The sequence below is a fragment of the Halichoeres trimaculatus genome, unplaced genomic scaffold (genome assembly GCF_033239565.1).
Source record: "Halichoeres trimaculatus isolate MK-OKI-2021-1 unplaced genomic scaffold, fHalTri1.1 fHalTri1_scaffold_12, whole genome shotgun sequence".
NCBI classification, from domain to species: Eukaryota; Metazoa; Chordata; class Actinopteri; order Labriformes; family Labridae; genus Halichoeres; species Halichoeres trimaculatus.
This window is the reverse complement of record NW_027437190.1, coordinates 22,997,403-23,020,116: the sequence shown is the minus strand read 5'-3', so window position 1 is coordinate 23,020,116 and position 22,714 is coordinate 22,997,403. Positions and strand designations below refer to the sequence as shown.

The following is a 22,714-nucleotide window of genomic DNA, read 5'->3' as shown; positions in this document are numbered from 1 at the left end:
AAGACCTCTGTGTGATGAACTAAGATTTCCCTGATCTGCAGTTCTCAGGGCTTTAAGGCAATGCTTATCAAAATTCAGCTCATTTGTTCTTCAAGAGATGATGTGTTGTTTTGATTTCCTTTTCTTGCTCAGCTAACAGACATTTAGCTTCTAGCATGCAACTGCAGAAAGAAGCCTTACACAGGACAATAAGAGATCTAGAAGAGGGCTCACAGTTAGTACAAGGACTTGGAAGGTGAAGTGTTGAAGTTAGAAAACATCCATGAGAAAGAAAAACAAATCAGGCATTCACAAAAATCCAGGTGCAGCTCCAACTTGTATCATCATGTTGTGCCCTTGCTGTAAAGAAGAGTGACTCACCAAACTTTCCTTTAGCTGGATGTTCATCTTGAATTGTCTGAACTTCCTTATTGAACTCCTGTGGACATGCAACATCTAGTGTGCAGGTCACAATAGGTCACTTTCTTCTGTAAGATTTTAGGATTTATATGGTTTGTTTGAAACATGCTGGGGAAGTAAATAGTTTGCTCAATAGAGAGCATATTTGTTTTTTCACAGGCTTAAAAAAAAGCTGCTTGTTCATGTGAGAAATATATCAGAGGATTATTTTTGCTTATATATGCCCGCCCCCCGTCTGCTGTTGGAGCTTATAGAAAGAGGGATGAAATTAGAGCACATATGATTTGGTTCTTGTTTACAGGCTGCAGTGGAGGACAGGAGGTAGAGACACAGGGATAAAGGGACGCAGAGGAAGATATTTACAGTTGAAACCATGTACACCCATCTCTGCTGTTGTGTGGTCGCATCTGTGGCTGAGCTCATGTGTGTGCATGTGTGTGTGTGTGTGTGCATGTGTGTGTGTCTGTGTGTAAGTGTGTAAGTGTGTGTGTGTGTGTCTGAGAGAGAGAGGGAGAGATTACGCTGGGAGCCAAAAGAGGGAATGAGTGCATGAAACAAGAAGAGGAAGAGGAGAGAAATTGGGTCACCCATCTACATACCAACCTTTTATGTTAACCTCAAATTACTCACTGCTCTCTTGTTTTTTTTTGTCCTTTTTTTCCTTTAAAAATAGATTTAGCTTCATTACACATTTTTTTTCTCTTAACGTGATTAATTTTCCTTTTGAGTAACCTTTGCCAAGCTAATCCTTTCCTCATGTCTGAACTTATTCACTTATTTTAAATTTAATGTAGTATAGCTGAGAGGATTTCATTATCAAAATATGTCAGTTGCTGAAACATCAAAATAAAATCTGTGTATGGAAATAACACAATAACAGGAACATGTGAATTAACATTAAATCTGATTAATATCAAAATTATGATAATCAAACTTATTTAATTTGCTTCTTTCTCTTTCCTCTTTTCAAAAATATTGTCAAATATAATAAAATGTACATACAAAAATGCAGATATTGGTTTTGTTTTTTCAAAAACCTCCTATGTGATTCATTTTTCAGGATTTTTAAGATGGTAAAATGTGCATATTAGTTCTTTGAATGTCCAAAAGCCAAAAAATAAATAAATAAATAAGATAACAAGCTTGGGATTATGAGTAACAGACATAAGCAGTGAGCCCAAACTTGAAGCTGATACATTCAGATTTTTTCCACCTTATTGCCTGTATATGATATATATAATTAATTATTTATCAAAGAACATGTAGGTTACTTTCTCATGTTCCAGCACAGTTAATTTACAAAACATGCACTGCTCAAGTCATTAATACTGAAATGAACCTCCTCATCCATTCCCATCTGTCTGTTTATCTTCAGCTCTCTCTGTGACTCCTCTGTATCACTGCCCCTTCACCCTCCCCCCCACATGTACTCATGTAAAGCCATGTGTGTCTCCGTACATAATGACCATGAAGTGTCTACTTTATCTCTGAGAGATGGAGTGAATGATTGGTGAATGGATGTTGCCGGCTGGTCGGATAAGGGGCAGATCAAGCAAGAGGGCAAGGGGGCTTGCACTCTGATTGGCCGCTGTATAGTGGTGGATGGTGATTGGAAGGATGGGTGGGGGGGGATGCTGATGGAGGCTGAGGTGGATGCGAGGGGCTTTGTCGCAAAGTCATGTTTCGTGTCAGAGTCGTAAGGGAACACGTCTGGTAATGTGCAGCCAGGACATAAAAGATGTAGTAAGCAGCATAACCCCCTCCCCACACACACACACACACACACACACACACACACACTCCCCTGTTTCTCACCATCTATGCACAATCCCTCTGAACATCCCGTGTCTCTTTGGCCTCCCACCTTTATGTTCACTTATCCAAGTTTATTTTCCCCCTGTGATCTCTCTACATCCTTTTACCTCCCTCCTCTTCTTCTTCTTCTTTTTTTCCAGCTCTTCACACCTGTTTGAAAGCAAAGTCAGCTCCCAGAGACGAGTGAGAACACAGAAAACCTTTTATCTGTTTATTTTTACACTCCTTATACTTTCATCTTCTTCTCCCACGCTGCTGCAATACCATGGAGTATACACACATGCGTCCACACACGCACGGAGAAACAGACAGTATACACAGCTCGTCACATCTGAGACAGGGCACACGGTCTTGACAAGGTTATATAAACAAGGTGAGAGGTTCCCTCCTCCTGACTATAAAACACACACACATAACGCACACATCCTCCAACTCCAGGAGCGTGTTTAAAGGTGTTACCAGGTATGCTATTTACACCCTCACAGATACAAGAAAGCCTAGCTGTATGAGAAAACTCACACTCCCTACACTCAGTGCGGAGACAGAGGGACTCCTTTTTGAACGATGCAACCTTTAGCTGACACTTTTCCGCTGGCCTCAACACAAACAGTTTGAAGATGGCAGCAGACCAGCCGATGGCAAGACACTCAGTGATGTTCTAGTTGTGCTCAGGACGAACCCTGAAGGCTCTGACGACCAGCAGCACGATGTGAAGTGTGCGTTACCTTGACCTCAGAGCTCAGCTGTCCTTCTGCTGACATTAACAACTGGCGCATTTCACAGATTTTCCATCATAAAACACACATCAGTTCAGGATGACAGCCTGCAGCTTCAGATGGTATTCTAATGTCTGAGTGTGTGTGTGTGTGTGTGTGTGTGTGTGTGTGTGTGTGTGTGTGTGTGTAAGGGAGTGTCATAGTCATGCTTTGAACCTCCCTATGATTTCAGGACATCATGCATTAATTATAAATACATCATTAATGTGATCCCTGCTGGTTTTCTGCTCCATTTCCTGTTTTTACAAAGTAATTATAAAGTTACATTTCAGTTTTGTTCAAGACAAACCAAAGGGCTACGTTTTTCCTCCTGGGTTGAGGGATTTCTCCAACTTCTCCCAGGATTAATTTCACTTTTTGGAAAATGCACTCAGTTGCTTTTCTGGTTGCGAATTAGATGAGAGGTTTGATACCGTTCTCATATTTTTTTTTCCATTAAATGTTAGACTAAAGCTGTGCAGCTGGTTGGCGTAGCTTGGCATACAGATTAGAAACAGCCTCGCTTTAACTCTCTGCCAGACAGTGAGTAAGCGCATTTCCCAAAATGTCAAAGTTGTGCTCTAAGCTCCATAAATATTAAGAGTGTCTGATCATCTAAAGGATACACTGTCACAAAGCTTTTTTTTTTTCTTGACTCATGACAAGAATTTACTCGGGACATGGAAGGGATGGCACTTGCACATAATGGTACACTTCTTGAGCCAGTATTAGCTTTCTTTTCGACTCACGATGCAGACTTTATTGTGTCATTTATACTAAAAATTTCCGAAACATAAAGCTGAGACAGTGGAAGATTGTGAAGGTTTGACTCCATTCTTGTTTCCTGATCTGAATCCACAACCAGAAAGTGATGCACTTAAAAAAGCTGGACAAACTCAGTTGTCCCTTTAAATTGATCTTCCAAAAGAAGAAGTATGTATTCCAAAAATGTGCACATTGTTTTCGAACCACTGTCTCAGGGTCAGAGTCACCGTTTGAACTTGTTTGTGTGACTGATTGTTTTGCTGCAGTCTGCGAACACAAGCCACTTCCTCTGTAAACACAAGGAAATGAGTGTCCTGTATAAAACCAACAACAAATGGCAGACCGCTATGAAATTGATGCTAGCTAAAAAAAGGTTTCTGCCATTTGACTTTGCCCCAGTCAGAGCGAAACAAAAAATTCAAGATAAACTGAGGGAAATTAAAAGTACATAAACCCTGTTTACACACAAAAGTCCAAGGTCACAGAAGTTATTAGATGGTCCTCAGCTATTTGGACAACTGAAACTTTGGAGGGGACATTTCGTCTGAGATTATCTGCTTTATATTCAGAACACTTGACTTTTCTCAAGGTATTTTAGCTCCAAAAGGCCCCCTTCAGTTTTAATTGGCTAACATGCCACATTTGTCAGTGTTTCTCTAACACTTATCCTTTATTGTGTCTCTTTTCTCCATCAATCTATCTCTCTGCAGCTTGTCCTGTGGGCTACTTCAAGTCTGTCTCAGGCTCTGTTCCCTGCTCAGTGTGTCCTGCTAACAGCAGAACCAGCCAGGAGGGATCCAAGGTGTGTGAATGTCGCAGCGGCTTTTACCGGTCAGCCAGTGATGCCAACTCCACTGCCTGCACAAGTGAGCTTTGTTTGTGTCTGTTTGTCGATGCCTGCGTCTCATGGAGGACCCCCCCGGGCCTAATTTTTGTTGTTTACTCAGACTATAAGAGAAAAAGGTGTCCATCTTTTTTTAACACAGTGTGATAGAAATTTATTCCACCAGCAGAAAGAAAACCTGCTAAGTGTTTCGTTTCTCTGCTTGCTAAGCTTAAATTGTTTCACCGCCAAACTTTGTTCCCTCATTACTTTCCTTGGTTAAACGACTTTGCCAGCATGCAGCTTCTTTCATATCTTAAACTTTTTAGCAGATGCTTCCATTTAAGTGTCTACAGCTTGCATTATGAATGCCCTCCCCCCTCTGTTTTCTGCACAGCTCCTCCATCAGCGCCTGTCTCTCTATCCTGGGAGTACGAAAGTGGGGATGGGGGCGTTTCTTTACGGTGGCGCCCTCCTGTGGACATGGGAGGCCGCAGCGAGGTGTGGTATGGGGTGGTATGCCGCATCTGCCCCTCAGCCACTTTCACCAACCCAGCATCGTGCTCCTGGTGCGGGGAGGGCGTCACCTTCAGCCCCTCCCAGACAAACCTGAAACAAACCAAGGTCACCCTCAACAACCTGCTGACCAGAGTCACGTATCTCATCCAGGTAACAGAAAAGAACAGCCTCTGTTTTCACCCTGCAGACAGCCACAAACTGGGTTTATGCTTGGTTGTGCAGTTTTTCATGTTTCAAAGTGCTTGTCTTGCCATTTTGGGTCACTTCTGTAGACGTGATGAATGTGCCAAGAAGATTTTTTCTTTCCTCTTTTTAAGAAATTTCTGTTAATGATGCAACATTTCCTGTGGCAGCAGAAGAGATAGGCCCTCTGTATTATCCCCTAAGCTCCACATCAGCAAATACACAGTAACATTTATTATTTAGCATTTGGTAGCTACACTAAATCATGGCCTATTTCTTATTCATAATGCACACATATTCCCCACTTACTGATGTTTGTTGACTGGCCAGCACAGCTATGTGTGCATCAGGCTTTGTTTCTCCAAAACATAGCGTCAAGTCTTGAAAGTTAATTGAAAAAAAACTTCAAATGTCACATTGGTGTGCTCTTGTTCTCTCAACAGGTGCAAGCCATGAATGAGGTGTCAGCTTTGAGCCCTTTTCCAGCTCGATACACGAGCATCAATTTCACTACGAGCCAGTCAGGTGAGCACACAGGACAGAGAGGATGAAAAAGAGGAGATGAAAGACAGGAGAGGATCTGAGGATGATGTTTTGTCGATACAATGTGTGTGTGTGTGTGTGTGTGTGTGTGTGTGTGTGTGTGTGTGTGTGTGTGTGTGTGTGTGTGTGTGTGTGTGTGTGTGTGTGTGTGTGTGTGTGTGTGGGGCTTCTCTCCCTCCCTCTTTTTCTGGCTCTCCCTGTGCTCCATCCTTTCAGCTCCTGCTGTCTGGGCAGGAGGTTGCTCGAGGTTACAATATCCTGTCAGATCTCATCATAGTCACTGAAGAGGAAGAAAGGGACAAATAAGAGATGGGCAGTCAAATAGACAGACAGAAAAAGAGATGAAAGTAGACAAGTTGGGAGAGGAGGGAGAGGAGAGGAGAACTAGGCATTGGTTAAACGTTAAGTAAACCAATGCACCGTTTTCTAACTGCTGATCAAGATTGATAGGAACTCCACATGAAGCTTCATTAACTAAAACCTTCTTGTGTCTGCTCCCAGAGTTTATTGATCAACGTAAAGAATGCAGGAAAGTTCTCTTTAACTGGGCAGGCCAGCCGGCTCAGTGACTGTAATGAGATCCTGGTAGTGCTCCATAAAATCCCCACTCCTCGCTCTTTGTAATACTCTCCACACATTCTGTAACAGTGCCCCCTAGTGGTCACATCTTTAGCTCTTAAGTGATTTATTGGGGAGGTTAAGAAACCAGTCGCCACTGTAACACAGCTGAAACACCCTTCTTCTGCTTTCTACGATAGTCCCAAGTACAGTCCCCATGATGCACCAGTTGAGCCGAGCCCCAGACTCCATCACCCTCTCTTGGCCTCAGCCGGACAGACCAAACGGAGACATCCTGGAGTACCAGCTCAGATATTTTGACAAGGTAAACTCACTCAATCATGTCACAAATTGAAAAAAACACAGTCACGTCACATAAAAAAACCCTTTCCTGTTTGTGCTCAGGGTTCAGACGTGGACAGTGCAGGGAGTGTTTTCAGCGAGACCAACACCGTGACTGTCAGCTCCCTGATCCCCGGTTCCATCTACGCCTTCCAGATCAGAGCTCGAAATGAGCGAGGCTTCGGGCCATACAGCGACACCATCTACTTCACCACACTGCCCCTGGGTACAGCGCTCATTTCCTGTCATACCAGCGAAGCATATTACAGTCATTAACACACAACAGGACTACATAAATGATAGGGGGCCTTGGACATGTACTGGAAAGACCGTTCATGAGATTTAAATGATTCATCTGTTACTGTGACAGTTTTTACTTATTAATCTTAATCTTAGATTAGTGCAGAGACATACAGTAGCTGAAAGTTTTCATTAGTGTATGATACTAAATTAGTGACTGACTTGATATTAACAAAGCTGGAAGTAAATTTGTTGTGTCTCATGTAGCTTAAAAGCAGCTCCTTTAACAACCAACATGCTCTTGTCAAATGTTCACCAAAGTGATGTTGATTAAATGCAACATCAAAGTTCTTTCTTCTTCGATGATGCAAACTGAATTTCATTATTTATAAGCTTGTGAATACCGCAGTCTCTTGTGTTCATGTAAATGTCACAACTAAAATAAGATCAAAAGAAGGAGAAGGCTTTAAACCGGGATGCTTAATGAGCATGTAAACAAACCAAAAATACTTCTTACCTGGGACACCTCTGAGATTACCTTAAAAATGATCAAAGCTAAATTACGGTGTGTTAGTCTGAAGATGAGGTTAAATTTAATCCCAGTTCTACTCCAGCTGAAAATAAACTTGCTGAGGACACCAGTACAACAAATTTTTAAACTTGATTAAGTTTGAGGCGTCGTCTGTGTGTGACTCATGTGCAGGGCCTATAGTCCTCATTGCAGCAGTCACTGGTTTGACTCCTGGCCGTGGCCATTTACTGCAGATCAGCGATGAATGAGATGCCCTAACGTGCTGTTTTCTGTTTCCGCCCACAGAGGAACACTCGCAGCAGATCCAGAACAGACTTCCTCTGCTGGTCGGTTCAGTGATGGGTGGAGCAGCTTTTCTTCTGGTGGTGGCAGCGATTGTTGTCGTAGTTGTATTTCGCAGGTACAGTAAGTTTCCCTTTTAACGTCATGATCCAACACATGGTTTAACTTTTTCATTAACATATTCTTATCCGCACTTTTTGTTTGTTTCTCACATGGCAGTAAGAGGAGAGAGAGCCCGTACAGTGACAGACTTCAGAGATACATCAGCAACCGAGGTGAGGATAATTTCATGTAAGGGTGGGTATTGTGCTTTTTTTAAGATTTAGAAAACCTTTATTTCAGCCTCTGCTCATGACACTTAATTTTAGCTGCTGTCTCCCTAAGACTTCCCACTCCACAAACCCTGCCCTCTGATTGGCCAGACATCTGGAGGCCTATTGGGACAGAGCTATGGTCAGACCTTGGTGTTTGAGGCCTATCCCTCAAGATCTAATGAGAAAATCCTTACACATTGATCGATCATTTCTGAAAGTCCTGTGAAGATCTCAAGCTCATTTTTTTAAAGAGACACTTTAATGAAATTTACAGGCAGATTCAGGGATTTAAACATCCAACATTGTTACTTTATACCCGTGCTTAAAATATGGGGAAGCATAATACCCCATCTTGAGCTAATCATGATTAAATTCAGTTTGGATTTACTGACAACAAATGGGTGCAAATAAGCAACTTCTACAGGAAACTTCTCACAGGCAACAGTTTAAAGCAGTTTGAGGGCTTTCTGCTAAATAAGCTGTCACAAACAGTTTAGCCTTCATTTCTATTGTTTCCAGAATTTTCCTTCTTTTAAATAATCTCTCTTATAGGGCAACAAAATGAGTCAAGACATTGTTTTTTCAAAAATATAGAATGACATCTTTGTTTCTTAAATGGCGGAGATTAAGTTCCATTGATGCACACTGAAAGAGCATCCTCACCTATTTTCATGACACCTGTTGTGCTTAAAGGTCAGAAAAAGGTCAAACATCAGACTTAGTTCTGTAAGTTTCTTTTCCCCAGGTGGAGTTAAGTATTACGTGGACCCCTCCACTTATGAAGACCCCAGTGAGGCTGTCAAAGAGTTTGCCCGAGAAATCGATCCCACTCATCTTAAGATCGAGGAGGTAATTGGTGCAGGTAAGCCTGGCTCCTTTATCTCTAAATTGTACATAGTTACAGTATGTGATAAATATCAATAACCCTGCTCCTTCTCCTCTGCTCTCCAGCTCAGTTTGGGGAGGTTTCTCGAGGCCGCTACCGTCCGTTGGGTCGCAGAGAGGTCCTGGTAGCGGTGAAGACTTTGCGCTGGGGGGCGTCAGACAGAGAGAAGGGGATGTTTCTCAGTGAAGCAGGGGTGCTGGGACAGTTTGACCACCCCAACGTGCTGAAGCTGGAGGGTGTTATCACAAGGACTCCCCCTGAAAGAATCATCACTGAGTTCATGGAGAATGGGCCGCTGGATGCCTTTCTCAGAGTGAGCCCACAGCTGTTTAAGTCAGGATGTCTTAGACTGAGAACATTTTGTTTCACTTGAACACTCCTCTTGTTTTCTTCCTCCTTTCATTTTACAGGAAAACGAAGGCCAGTTCAGCGTGCTGCAGCTTGTCGGGATGCTGCGGGGAATCGGTGCTGGGATGCGTTACCTCTCTGAGAGAAACTTTGTCCACAGGGACCTGGCAGCCAGAAACGTTCTGGTTAACTCCAACCTGGTCTGTAAAGTGTCTGACTTTGGCCTGTCCCGTCTCATGAGGGGTCTGGACCACAACATACCCACTTACACCGCCTCACTGGTTTGTACATGGAACCTGAGCTCCTGTGGTTTTTGAGCACTCCTGATTTGTGGTAAGTCACTGATTTTCTGCCTTGCTTCATCCATCAGGGCAGTAAGATCCCTGTGCGATGGACTGCACCAGAAGCCTTTCAGCATCGCAAGTTCAGCTCGGCCAGCGACGTCTGGAGCTTTGGGATACTTATGTGGGAAGTGATGTCATATGGAGAGCGTCCGTACTGGGACATGAGCAATCAAGAGGTGAGAGTGTGGAAGAGAATGAAGGCTGAGCACAGGAAGTGATGATGAATAAGTGATGGAAATGCACTCAGGTTTAGCTATTACACTGTAATAAAATGCTACCAAAGGAGTTAAAACGAACCAACCACAACCTGCAACATCCACCCTTTGCATCTGTATGGAGAAATCCTCGTTCTTCATGTTTCTCACTCTGATTAACTTCCACACAAGGAGTTTTTACGGAGGTAAAGCATTAAAATCTATTAAAGGGGGAATTTTATATTTTAAATGGTTTGGTGTGTGCCCACATTTTCATTGTGAAGTGTGGGTAGATAAAAAACACTGAGTTTTCTCATGCTACTACTTGGATTCTCAATCATTTATACTGATTTTGAAACAGTCCAAAAACAGCCACATCCTTATTTTTAAATAATTTAAAAAACAGTGTGATATTTTCTTTGCCTCACTTCAAAATGATGAGCCATGTTTTGTTGGCAAATCATAAACATGTTTTAATTGTTCTTTTAAATAGCTGATGTAACATGAACTCAGAAAAGTTCAAAACACAGTGAACCTCATTTTTTCCTGCTACCTCCTCATTTTTTAACAGACTCATCTAAGTGATGACAAAATGCCAGGTAGCGTGAATCTGTATAATTTCCTCTTAGTCACTCTGAGCCCTGAGTGGTCTGTGACCTTTATGTAGGACAATAACAGGAGACTTCTCACGCCATCTGCCTCTCTGCTCCATGTGTAACGTCCGTCTTGTTTCCCTCCCTGCAGGTGATGAAGGCAGTAGCAGACCAGTACCGCCTCCCTGCCCCCCATAACTGTCCCGCTGCCCTCCACTCTCTGATGCTCCAGTGCTGGCAGGCAGATCGAGGAGACCGGCCAGGCTTTGACTCAGTCCTGTCCTCTTTGGATCGGCTCATCAGGCACCCTGCCTCTCTGAAGGCAGAGCCGACACGGTGAGACAGAAACTCCACAGTCGTACCAAACATGTCACATAAACAGGTGATAAGAATTGGCTGTATTCATGAACTCTAATTGTTTAATTTCTGACTCTTTCCTTGTACAGAAGCTGCTCTCAGCCGCTGCTTAGCCCCACTCCTACAGACTTAACGGCAGTGGCAACAGTCAGTGATTGGCTGAAGGCTCTGAGGATGGAAAGATATCAAGAGGAGTTTGATCAGGCAAACCTGGACTCTCTAGACAGAGTCAGCAGACTCACTATGGAGTGAGTAAAACAAGGACTCAGTGACAAGAATAATGGGATTCTGGCATTTCCACACGTTTAGACCTTTACAGTTTTAAACTGATGTCTGCCCCTTATGGCAGCAGTTTGTTTATTCCTCTCTGTGAACCTTGAAAGTAGGTGAAGCTGTGCCAGAATACTCTGCTTTTAAAATTATAACAAGAAATTCAGTTCCTTCTGAACTCTGAACAAAAACTACATCCTCATTCTGTGTAACATAATGAAATATGCTGGCACTCAATATTTTTTGTCTTTCTAGTGTTTTTTATTTAAAAGGCACTTTTTCACAAAAGTGATGCTGTAAACACTTTGAACACAAGCTTAATTTGTAGGATACAGAACTGCTCAGTCGGTTTCCAAAGTGTTCAACATCATCATCTTCTGCAGGAAGAAATGTGTGGTTCTCATGTGATTGCTTTGAGCATTCGTCACAGAATGAAAACATTTGTTTATATTTTGATTTTTACATAAGAAGGTAGGCACAGGAAGAGATAGGTCAGTTTAAATTGATGTCATCTTCATAAAAATATTTATCAAAGTCATTTCTGTTTAGTTAATACAGTGATGGTAACTTGAGATAACCTGAGGTGTCAAGCTGACCCATGTTTATCTGCTCTCTCTGTCTGGTTTAGTGACGTCCAGAACCTCGGGGTGAATCTGCTGGGACACCAGAGGAAGATTGTCAGTGCAGCCCAGCAGCTCAGAGCCTACCTGGAGCAAGGGCAGGTGGAGGTGTGAAATCCACCCACGTCACAGCCTGTGCCATGGACTTGTATGGTTTTCACATTCCTCTGTCTGTTGTGTCTGGTTTCTGGTGACAGTAGTTTCAAAGGAGCACATTTCAAGCCAAAATGAAACAGCTTTCTTTATTTTTATTTCTTTTCTTTTGATGAAAGCATCAGCTCGCTCTGTGCTTTCTGAAAACCCGACACTAAACAGACAGAAAGGGTGGGGGAAAAAAGAGCACCAAACTTCCAACCCGTCACAGAGGAGAGATGCACTATGGGAGTTGTAGTCCTGCCCGAAATGAGGTCAGGGAGTCACAGAGGAAGAGGACTTTGAAGATTGCTTGATTTTTCACTTAAAGTGTCACGTTGTTGTCTGCCTTCTTCTCTTCTCACCCATCTTCAATCCTACCTCTCACCTCCTCTTCCACAACTGCCCCTCCATCAAACTTTTATAATGTCCCTACCCTCAGTGAGTTCAAGGAAACTATAAAGATGTTGATTTTTTATTCTCTTGGAGAGCTCTCCACAAAAGAATTGCGTGAAGACAATCAGAGCCTTTTTCTAAGATTTTTTAACTTGTTTGTAAAGATATATGACTTCCTCTTACCGTAATACCCAAATGCTAAAATCTGTGGGAAAAAAATGAACACAGTCCTACCTAGCAGCTTATGTCTGACCTTAAAAGGTATCGCTATAAGCCCTCAGAAACAGACTTCTACTAATGACCAGAGTCAGTATTCCAAACATAGGTTAAAACAGATAGCTGCCATCACATTATGGACACAAACTTCCAATAGTAAGTCTTGATTTCCCTTCTTAAAAGACGTTTCCAGCCCTGTCTGTATGGCTCACTCTCGTTCTGAGGAACAACAGAGCTAATGTGCTGCAAAACTACAAACTTCACCTCAGCTGCTAACACAAACGTCCATCTGTGATGAAGACAGAAGCCAACAGCACCCACCTTTCTATGTACATTTCACACTTCACCTCTTTTTTGTCTGACTGCGAGAGTTAAAGACGTTGAGTCGTTGAATCTTAGTGAATGTGTGAAATGGAAAAGATGGACAAAATCAGATCTGATAAACACTTGAAGGAAGGAGGAGAAATGCTTTGTAAGTTTGATCCTGTGTGTTTGAAATGTGTGTGTGTGTGTGTGTGTGTGTGTGTGTGTGTGTGTGTGTGTGTGTGTGTGTGTGTGTGTGTGTGTGTGTGTGTGTGTGTGTGTGTGTGTGTGTGTGTGTGTGTGTGTGCGCGCGTGTGCGTGTGCGTGTGTGCTGTAAATGAGGCCATGTTCATGTGAATATCATGTTTATATCATGCTGTACATGACATTGTGAGTGGTATGTGTGTGCGTGTGAGTGAGTGTTTGAGTTTGTGACAAGTGTGTCAGGCTACACACATTATTAGCTGTGTTTATTTGTATGAGTGTTCACCACTTCTTCATATTTGTGCAAATTTGTAAAATAAATGATATGATTTTATTTAAAATGTTGAGCTACCTTCTTTTTCTGTCTTTCTTTTCTTTCTTGAAAGTTGTTTCCGACTCTTCAAAAGTACAGGGTGTCTTTAAAATAAAAATATATATATCTTAAATTGGCAACTGATGATATATCTTCATCGGGTTAGTTCTATGTGCTCACTAGTTACCACAGTTTTTAACCACAATGCATTGGTGTATTTCAGGCATCCTGTTACTTGATGAGGTACTGTACTAAATGAATCTCTAAAAAATGGCACAGTGTGTCACAGTTTATCAAAACAAAATCAGATGCATAGACTCAGCCAAACTATAGGGTTTTGTTAAAGACAGTGTGTATAGAAAAGTTACAGGACATTATTGGTCACACAGAGAACATGACAAGAAATCTAGTACGGTCTTGATGTGATTTGTGCAACTAATGGTGCCCTCACAGAGGTATGTTAAATTAGAAAAAATAACTTAAGTATTTACTCCTCTTTTTTATAATGTCCATGTATATATATATATATATATATATATATATATATATATATATATATATATATATATATATATATATATATATATATATATATATATACATACATACATACATTTTTTTGAAATGTTAAGAGATTTTATGGACACCCTGTATTTTGCCTTCCACTCAACTTAATTAGCCCACCCAAGTTTTGTACGTGGAGAAGCATTACACGTGAGACCCTCATGTAGATCTGTTTAAGCTAAAGCAGCCACCACAGAAAGAAACCATTAACTCCCATTGATGAACTTGTATCACCTTCATGGTTAACAGCGTGGACTAAATGTGTCTGAGCTTCCACAGATCAGCAGGTTTGAGTCAAATCTAAGTTTGGGATCTGCTGGGATCAGCAGCAGTCCGAGAGCAGACTCTGGTTTCCCACATGTCCTGCTGCTGCTGTTATCAAAGCAGATCTCACTGATAGCAAGATGCTTACACAAACCCCCATTTTACTCTGCCAGTCTGACCCAGATGGCACCGTCTGATTTCAGTGTATCAGACTTTAACTGCAATAAGTGGTCATATTGTCTCAGTGTCATTGTGCAGTTTTACAGTTATGGTCAGACACTGGTCAAGCCCACTGATCTTTATTTAAAATTATGTCTCAGATCATAATGTTTTAAATTACAGGAAATATTTACCCGTATTCGACAGCAACTACATACACCAGCTTGAGTTTTATAATATTGAAGTGTAACACACAGGAACATCTATGTGTAATCAGGTTTGGTTACTTATACTCCAACTCATCCAATAAAACAAAAATATGATTTAATTTGACGTGAACATACCAATCATAAACTATAATCTTATTACATATGATGTACTGCTATTGGTATAACTAAACATGCTGGCTAAATTTAACTGCCTTTGCGAGCTGTATCAAACGTTTATGTTTACTGACACTAAGCTTTACCTTATAAAGGGAGATGAAGTAAAAAAGGAAGTTGTAAAATTTGTAGCAACGTTTGATGTTTCTTTATGATAATCAGTGGCCTTTTTGTGTTAAGTCACTCTGAATAAGAGCACCTGTCATCCGTCATAAAAGCACCAGAGGTGTCAGTAATAATTGTTTGCCATGAACAATGTTTTTTAAGAACTGGCGAGCAGAAACAGAAGACACACAGACCACAAAATCATGTTTTTACAGTGTTATTGTTTCTCTATAAAGACATTAAGAGAGGAAACCACTAGTCTTTATGACCCTGCTTCTTAAAGATGGTGCTCTGCGACTGGTAAACAACTATTATCTCCACAGTGCTGAATGACTGCTACAGCTCCATCCATTACCAGGGCCTCCTATACAGTCTCCTTAAACCATGTTTATCCTGCAGCTGACCGATCAGTTAGTCACGGCCTATAAATGTTGCAGGAAAACATCAATATGCTACATAACCAGAGATGTTGAGAACGCTGACTGATTCAGCAGTTCAGAAAGTGAACACAAAAATCATGTCAGTGTGAAATTTCTTATTGAGAGTTTCATATTAACGAAAGATTTGGATTTTCAGAAAGCAAAACTGGAGGAGGCATTTCTTTGTTTTCTGCCTCTGGATGAAAGTGACATGATAATGCTGACCTGCTCATGATCATTATGGTCTTTGTCATGTGGTAATTATCGTGTTTGCGATCACTCCTGTTGACACATCAATGATGCTCAACATGTTAAATCACTGTGAATGAAGCAGCATCTGCGTGCAAGATGCAACATGTTGGAAAGTCCTGCATCATGTCCATTTTTACTCAGCCACATAACTCCAGTTTAAACCTCAGAAATTAGCCCAGAACAACAGAAAAGATGCAGCTCAGACTATCAGCTTCAAGGTAAATTACAAATCACTGTGAATCAAACTCTTGGAGCTGGTGTGTAAAAGATTGATGCAGGTTGCTGTGTCTTCCGTAAATAAACTCAGTATAAACCATTTAAGAGTCCAAAAAGAGGGTATATAAAAATGGAGTTTGGACCATCATGCCTTCATATCAGTTTGGAATTACAAACCTGAGTCCAAATTTACAATCTTGCCATTTTCAAACAGGTTTCCTTTACGCTTCACTAAGAACAATGACCGCAATTTGTTGACTGTCATGATGTTGCAGAATTTTCATAGTGGCCATGCAGGTTTTGGTGGTGGTTAGAGGAATGCAGACTGGCCTGGTGATAGCAGAGAGAGCATGCTACCTGGGATTACAGACTGGACCATTGTCGCCTCACTTTTAAGGTGACTGAATAGCTGATTATTTCAGATCAACATAATAAAGGAGCTCCTGATCCGACGGTGAGTTGAATCTTTCAAGTGTTACTTTCTCTGTGGGAGCTCTCACCTGTGGTTAACGGCTACCTGCTCATTAAAACCTCATTCTGTCTGTCCTACCTGAACTCTCCACCCTTTCATTCTCAGGCCTACGGCAGGTCTCCTCCCTCATGGCTCAGTCATATATATTGGTGACACCACTGGGATTTCACTTCTTCACAGAGTCAGTTCAAAGGTGTTTTCGAAAAGTGTTGTGCTGGAATATGAGCAGAAGTTGAGAAGCAGGACTTGAACTTTTTAAGGGTAAGACTGAGTCACTGTCTATTAGCCTTTTATTTCATGTTTTTTGTTTTGTTTTGCTCTTTTGTACATCAGATTAAACAACAATTACATGTTCAACGTTCTAAATGTGTGATTCCTAAGGCTCTTCTATTATTCTCATTTAGTGCCACTTGTACCTCCCCTCCTGTGCTCTCTCCAGTCAGACATCAGGTGTCCATGTCTCCATCTCTGGCTCGATCTGCTCCCAGTGAGCTCAACCATTGGTGGAGCCAGCTGAGATTTCGCCTTCAGAACAAGAAAGGATGGAACGAGATGTTGGATGAGACGTTTCTGCTCTACACCAAATAGTAAGACATTCATAAACACTTTTTGTCTTCTGCATGCATCAAACACTAGATCATATTTAAGCCAGTATCATGTGGTTGCAAAAGATATATAAAATAAGCATCTGTCTCTTACATTATTTTCCCTTAGTGTAAACGACATCCCCCTCTTCTACGCGGCTAAAAAGAACAGTGTTGGCTGCATCAAGAAACTTCTCAGTTGTGCGTCCACCAACATCTTTGAGCGAGGTGAGGCTAGTCTGTGATAGCTAACTTCACCGTGGTGATTTAAGGGTTTCTTCAGAGCGGGATGTAATTTGTAAGTTTATAACCCTTTCCTTCAGGAGCTCTGGGTGAGACGGCCCTTCATGTCGCGGTGATGAATGATAACCTGGACGCAGCAGAGGCGCTGATGGACGGGGCCCCTGAACTCATCAATGAGCCCATGACCTCTGAGCTCTTTCAAGGTTGATAATCATAGAGTCATATAAAGACACAAACATACATCACACACCTTACTTTTTAGATACACATTCAAGAGTGAAGTTTTAAGCATGTGTTCAGTGGATAAGATGTGGACATTTTAAGAGACTTTGAGGTTTTAGCATTTTTTGTTAAGATCTCTTAAGTTGCTGTAACAGCGTGCTGATAAAACTCTCGTCTCCTGCTCTGTCTCAGGTGTTACTCCTCTCCACATCGCTGTGGTGAATCAGAACCTCAACCTGGTTCATCTTCTGATTAGTCGTGGAGGTGACGTGGCCACACCTCGAGTCACAGGTCTGTACTTCAGGAAGAGGATTGGAGGACTCATATACTACGGTGAGTCAGCACACTTACTGTGAAACATAGAGGGGGTTCTGATTCCATGATTGTTTCTAATGAACGTGTATTAGAGATAAGAGGAGGTCATTTTTATTTTCAACCTGTGGTGTTTTTTAAAATAAATACTTCGTCTACAGGGGAACACATTTTGTCTTTTGCTGCATGTGCTGGGAACGAGGACATTATCAGCATGGTAATCGAGGCCGGAGCCAGCACCAGAGTCCAGGATTACCGTGGTAAGAGATACTTCCTCTTGCAAATTATTACATCTATCTCTACCCTTCTGTCATGTCTAATTGTACCTACACTGTACACTGTTTCCCTCCTTTTCTCCTGTCTAGGAAACACAGTACTTCACATTTTGGTTCTGCAGCCCAACAAGACAATCGCATGCCAGGCCATCGACCTGATCATGGCTCGGGATGCAGAGTTGGACCAGTCAGTACCACTCGACATGGTACCAAACTTCAGAGGCCTCACACCTTTCAAACTGGCTGCCAAAGAGGGAAATATTGTGGTGAGTTCAGGTTGGTTTTATTCTGAAAAACAGTAACTTTGCTTGCCTGAGCATTTATGTTTAATATTGCATTGTCCCTTTAAATAAAATTAGATTGTATGTGTAATCCTGTCCTGTGTGTGTCTTAGGTGTTTCAGCACCTGGTTAATAAAAGGAGAATAGTGCAGTGGAGTCTGGGCCCTTTGACTTCTAACCTTTACGACTTGACCGAGATCGACTCATGGGCTGATGACATGTCAGTGCTGGAGCTCATCGTGGGCAGTCACCAGAGAGAGGTAACAACTCAAGGTGGAATCTGATAGATTTAAGGAGAGATGGAGAAATTAATGAAAAAGATGAAATGTTAAAATGTTTATATTGTTTGTTCTTTAGGCACGGGGAATCCTGGAAGTGACCCCAGTGAGGCAGCTGGTTAGTCTGAAGTGGAACCTCTATGGAAAACATTACTTCAGGTACAGATTACATCAGTGTTAAAACATCTGAACAGTCACTAAATCAAGTCTTGTTTAATAGTTTTTTTCTCTTTCTTTTCTGCATCAGGTTGCTAATGTTGTTGTATATCCTGTACATTGGGACCTTCACTCTGTGTTGTGCATATCGCCCTCTAAAGGACGCTCCAGAGAACTACACAAAGTCAGACATGGATAAAACAATTAGGGTCCAGAAAACACTTACTGTGAGTTCATTGTCAATGTTTTAATGTGACATTTATAATGTGTAGAAATGTGAATGCAGCTGTATACATAAATTAATGATATTGGAGTTCAGCTATATTTACATTTACTAGCTCAATTCAAAACCTGTCTTATAATCACTCTTTTAAACTATACAGTATGTAACATTTGTCATACTTAAATTTTCTTTGGACATCTCTTCTATGGACAAATTAATAGTCTTGCACAAAGCATTAGAGCTCTGTCAAGATTCACCAGATTCAGAAGCTGAATATATTTTTAAAAGAGGAACATATTTTATTGTGCATAAAAGAGGCTAAATCAAATGTATTTATTTATGTTAACTTCGGTGTTTAAATTACGCTTTGCTGCGAATGTACTATAAATGCCTTCGCATTTCTGGCATTCTGGCCAATAAGCTGAAACATTTTAACACTTTTAATTTGATTCTTACAGTGACATATTTCACATTAAGTTATCTTTTCATCACTGAAACCCTGGAGGTCTTGTAGCCGAGGTTAATATGAGAAATCCTGTTAGAGTACACTGGTAGTTTTAGTGTATATGTATGTGTTCTATGCAAGAAAATGAAGAGCAACAAATCTAAAATTATTAAAGAAAAGCTTCTAATTTGACTTATCCTGTCTTTGGAAGGCATGTGTATACCTCAGTGTTCACCTCCACATCACACTATAGATGTTTGGGGGGGGGGTTCAAAAAATGATTTGCTCTTAATACTAAAAGTGTTTTTTTCTCTCCGTGCCTCAGGAAAGTTATCTAACATATGAGGACAACCTGCGGTTGGTGGGTGAGATCATCAGTGTCCTGGGAGCTTTAGTCATCCTGCTGCTGGAGGTGAATTTATGAGCAGTGCCACTTTGTATTTTGCATGGTCATGCATGGGCATAATTTGGTGTATTCTGCTTACATCCTCAAATGAATCCCCTCTCCCAACAGATCCCTGATATACTGAGAGTGGGGGCTAGGCGCTATTTTGGACAGACAGCACTTGGAGGCCCTTTTCATGTTATTCTGTAAGCAGAAATCATTGTTTCTGTAAATAAAAGAAAAAATGAGTTGTATAATCCAGTGCAGAGTCCTTTATGTTTTAACCTTGATGCTGTTATTTTCCAGAATCAGCTACGCCTGCCTGGTGGTGCTGCTCTGCGTGTTCAGGGCCTGTGGGGTGCAGGGAGAGGCCGTGGTGATGGCGGTTTGTTTGGTCCTTGGGTGGTGCAACGTCATGTTCTTCGCCCGTGGTTTTGAAATGCTCGGCCCTTACGTTATCATGATACAAAAGGTAGGACTCAGGTCAGACACAGTGGTAGTGACAAATCCCTGAAAGACAGGCAGACACTTGAACTAATGATTTTAGGATTCATTCAAATCCCCAACCAACGTAAGAGCTGGTTACAGAACACTGGAGGATAAAAAAACGTTAGCCTTGCCACAGCACAACTAACCTACAAAGTTAAACTACAAGTTGTCAGAAGGTTCTTAAGCCCCTCACAAATTTAATCATAGATGTAACCAAACAGGACAATATTTCAGCAGACACTTGTTCTGCGTCTTTATAAGGGTCTATTGTGAGGACTGTCTAAGAAACAATCTGGAAAAGTCTCAGTGCTGCATATACCTCAGAGTAATCCACAATTTAAAATAAGATTATCAGTGCTATAATAGATTACTTCTATATGCTAGAATTACTCAATCAGGTTATCCAGGACTGGATTGATTCACAGCACATTGAAGATTTATGACACAACACTGGCTAATAAAATTTAGCAGTGAAGAGCAAGATCCGTGCTTTGTCTCTGGTGAAAATGATTTATTGGATTAATTTTGTCATAATGTTCGACACTGGAGCTGACTTGGCAAAAAAGAATAAGGTCGGAATAGCAGAAAGCTAAACAGGAAAGTGATAGAACATGGGCTAAAGGCTAACTGATGCTACATGCTGCAAACAGAGCATCAGGCACTAAATGGTGCTACAAACTAAGTTCACAACCTTTGCTTGTTACAGCAGTGTCACGGAACTGTTAATAAATGCATTGCCATCATTCTACATCCTGCGAAAAAAGATGTCTTAAACAAAGAGAAGAAGTTTTTAAACGATCTACTCGCCATTCGTTTGCTTCAAAACGCCTTGGCAGGGGTCATCCGGAGACTTCCAGAAACACATAAGATTTTTGGGAAAGTCCACACATCCCCTGTAGTGGGTTGCCAAAATTAAAAAAAAAAAAAAAAAAAAAAGAAAGAAAAAAGAAAAAAAGGGAGAAAAAATCTATAAAATAGATAGTAAATAGATTCAGGTAGTAGCAGTGCTACATGATGATATTAAAGCCTCCATTTTTACCTGACCTCACTTTTTCAGAGGTGGTAGAAGCTTTAATTCTGCTGAAAAATGTTGAAAGCCCAGCAAATCCTCATAGACTTTACACAGTGAAGCCACTGACACACATTTTAGAGTATAAGATTATAATTTAAAGTTAATTCCAAAAGAAATATTGGGTTGTATCAAAAATAAGTGGACTCTGAAGCCATTCACCAACACCTATTGCTAGCAATAAGCCAATAACCAGACAATGACAGCTCACAGATTTCTAGCAGAGTGGTTGGATCCAATTCACTGCTGTGAAACGATGGCTAAATTAGCATAAAGCAGTGATGGCAATTTTAGTGTTCCCACATGTCTAAATAACTTATATGGGGGGAAAGCAGTAGAATATATAAAAAAGCAGTTTATCTATCCACCCCAATTAATACGTCAAATTAAAATGGCTGTTTGATGCATATCGTAAACTTTTTCTCCTCTGTTGTGCTGTAATGTTTTGTTAGCAGATGAAATCAGTTGTGTTGGCTTGTGAGGGACACCTGTGTTTGCAAGCTGACCCACTTTGTGTCTCATTTCCCCCTAGATTATATTTGGCGACCTGACCAAATTCATGTGGCTGAGTTTCATTGTGCTCATTGGTTTTTCCACCTGTGAGTATATTCTTGGTGTCATGTACAGACAATTCTTTACACCTCCCAGAAAGCCTTCAGGAAATGTTTCAGATTTTTCCTCTCCCTCATATGCTTTCATATCTTTCCATCTCAGCTCTGTGGATGGTGTACATGACCCAGGAGCCCGAGTCCATTCCTGCATATCGTTCCTTCCCAGTCACCCTCTTCTCCCAGTTTGAGCTCAGTGTAGGCCTCATAGACCTGCCAGTGGACCACACAATTGCCACACCGCCAATCGTCCATGTGCTGCATTGTGCCTTCTCTGTAGTCTCCTACATTCTGCTGCTGAACCTGCTGATAGCCATGATGAGTGACACACACTGGAGGGTGGCCCAGGAGAGAGATGAGCTCTGGAGGACTCAGGTAAACAGAAACACAGCAGAAGCACTTTATTATTTTGTCTCTATGTGGTGTGCTGTCATGGTTACATCTGTTATGATGTTGTTAAGGTGGTGGCTACAACTTTAATGCTGGAAAGAAGGCTGCCCCGGTGCCTGTGGCCTCGGCTCGGGGTGTGTGGGCTCAACTACGGTCTGAGGGAGCGTTGGTATCTAAGGTGGGAGAAACTGCAGTATTATAAAAAGGAAGAAATAAGTTCCAAACCCCTAAAAATATGATGTGAAAGGTCCTACAAGAGATGCCATTGAGTTTCACTGTAGCAAACTGTCATCTTTCATCTTTCCAGGGTCGAAGACAGAAACGACCCAATGTTCCAAAAGATGCGCCGTTACATCAAAGCTTTCGCCAAAGAAGATGAAAAGGACGAAAAAACTGACACAACAAAAGGATCTATGTCAGGAACCCCTAAGCTTCGACCAAAAAACAGAGGAGGTTACAACAAGCGGAGGTCTCTGACAGGGTGGCAGATGATCCGCCACAGTGCTCTTGGTTTGGAGATGGAGATGGAAGAGGCTGAAGAGGATCAAGACATCAAATATGTCTGAGAAGAGACTATGTCCTAACCTCATGTAAAGCTCAGTGTGAAAAAAGGACAACCTGTGAAAACAAGATTTCAATGGTTTTATTTATCTGTGTAGTAAATGGTGCAATCA

General features: G+C 41.4%; 2 protein-coding genes across 2 annotated transcripts in view; both read left to right on the top strand.

Moving 5' to 3' along the window:
- Positions 1 to 13,233, top strand: part of ephb6 (eph receptor B6) — a 50,058-nt gene extending 36,825 nt beyond the window's left edge. The window contains exons 6-19 of the mRNA XM_074684340.1: positions 4,445 to 4,600; positions 4,955 to 5,226; positions 5,703 to 5,784; positions 6,561 to 6,685; positions 6,766 to 6,928; positions 7,760 to 7,874; positions 7,976 to 8,031; positions 8,816 to 8,932; positions 9,022 to 9,269; positions 9,367 to 9,585; positions 9,675 to 9,824; positions 10,587 to 10,771; positions 10,882 to 11,040; positions 11,691 to 13,233. Coding sequence (XP_074540441.1) covers positions 4,445 to 4,600; positions 4,955 to 5,226; positions 5,703 to 5,784; positions 6,561 to 6,685; positions 6,766 to 6,928; positions 7,760 to 7,874; positions 7,976 to 8,031; positions 8,816 to 8,932; positions 9,022 to 9,269; positions 9,367 to 9,585; positions 9,675 to 9,824; positions 10,587 to 10,771; positions 10,882 to 11,040; positions 11,691 to 11,796 — 2,153 coding nt within the window. The 3' untranslated portion in view covers positions 11,797 to 13,233. The remainder of the gene's footprint in view (positions 1 to 4,444; positions 4,601 to 4,954; positions 5,227 to 5,702; positions 5,785 to 6,560; positions 6,686 to 6,765; positions 6,929 to 7,759; positions 7,875 to 7,975; positions 8,032 to 8,815; positions 8,933 to 9,021; positions 9,270 to 9,366; positions 9,586 to 9,674; positions 9,825 to 10,586; positions 10,772 to 10,881; positions 11,041 to 11,690) is intronic.
- A 3,300-nt stretch (positions 13,234 to 16,533) lies between these two features.
- Positions 16,534 to 22,623, top strand: trpv6 (transient receptor potential cation channel, subfamily V, member 6). Its single transcript, XM_074684439.1, has 16 exons — positions 16,534 to 16,667; positions 16,795 to 16,892; positions 16,988 to 17,110; positions 17,322 to 17,462; positions 17,603 to 17,701; positions 17,807 to 17,982; positions 18,111 to 18,257; positions 18,355 to 18,434; positions 18,523 to 18,658; positions 19,425 to 19,511; positions 19,614 to 19,690; positions 19,791 to 19,956; positions 21,575 to 21,641; positions 21,757 to 22,025; positions 22,112 to 22,218; positions 22,348 to 22,623. Exons 1-16 carry the CDS (start codon positions 16,537 to 16,539, stop codon positions 22,604 to 22,606), a joined length of 2,163 nt encoding a protein of 720 aa, XP_074540540.1. The 5' UTR covers positions 16,534 to 16,536; the 3' UTR covers positions 22,607 to 22,623.
- The last annotated feature ends 91 nt before the right edge of the window (positions 22,624 to 22,714 follow it).

Coding starts and splice junctions, on each gene's coding strand:
- trpv6 (XM_074684439.1), top strand. CDS start 16,537: ATGTCTCCATCTCTGGCTCGATCTGCTCCCAGTGAGCTCAACCATTGG. Junction 17,463..17,602: donor TGGAGGACTCATATACTACG/GTGAGTCAGCAC, acceptor CTTCGTCTACAG/GGGAACACATTTTGTCTTTT. Junction 22,219..22,347: donor AGGGAGCGTTGGTATCTAAG/GTGGGAGAAACT, acceptor TCATCTTTCCAG/GGTCGAAGACAGAAACGACC.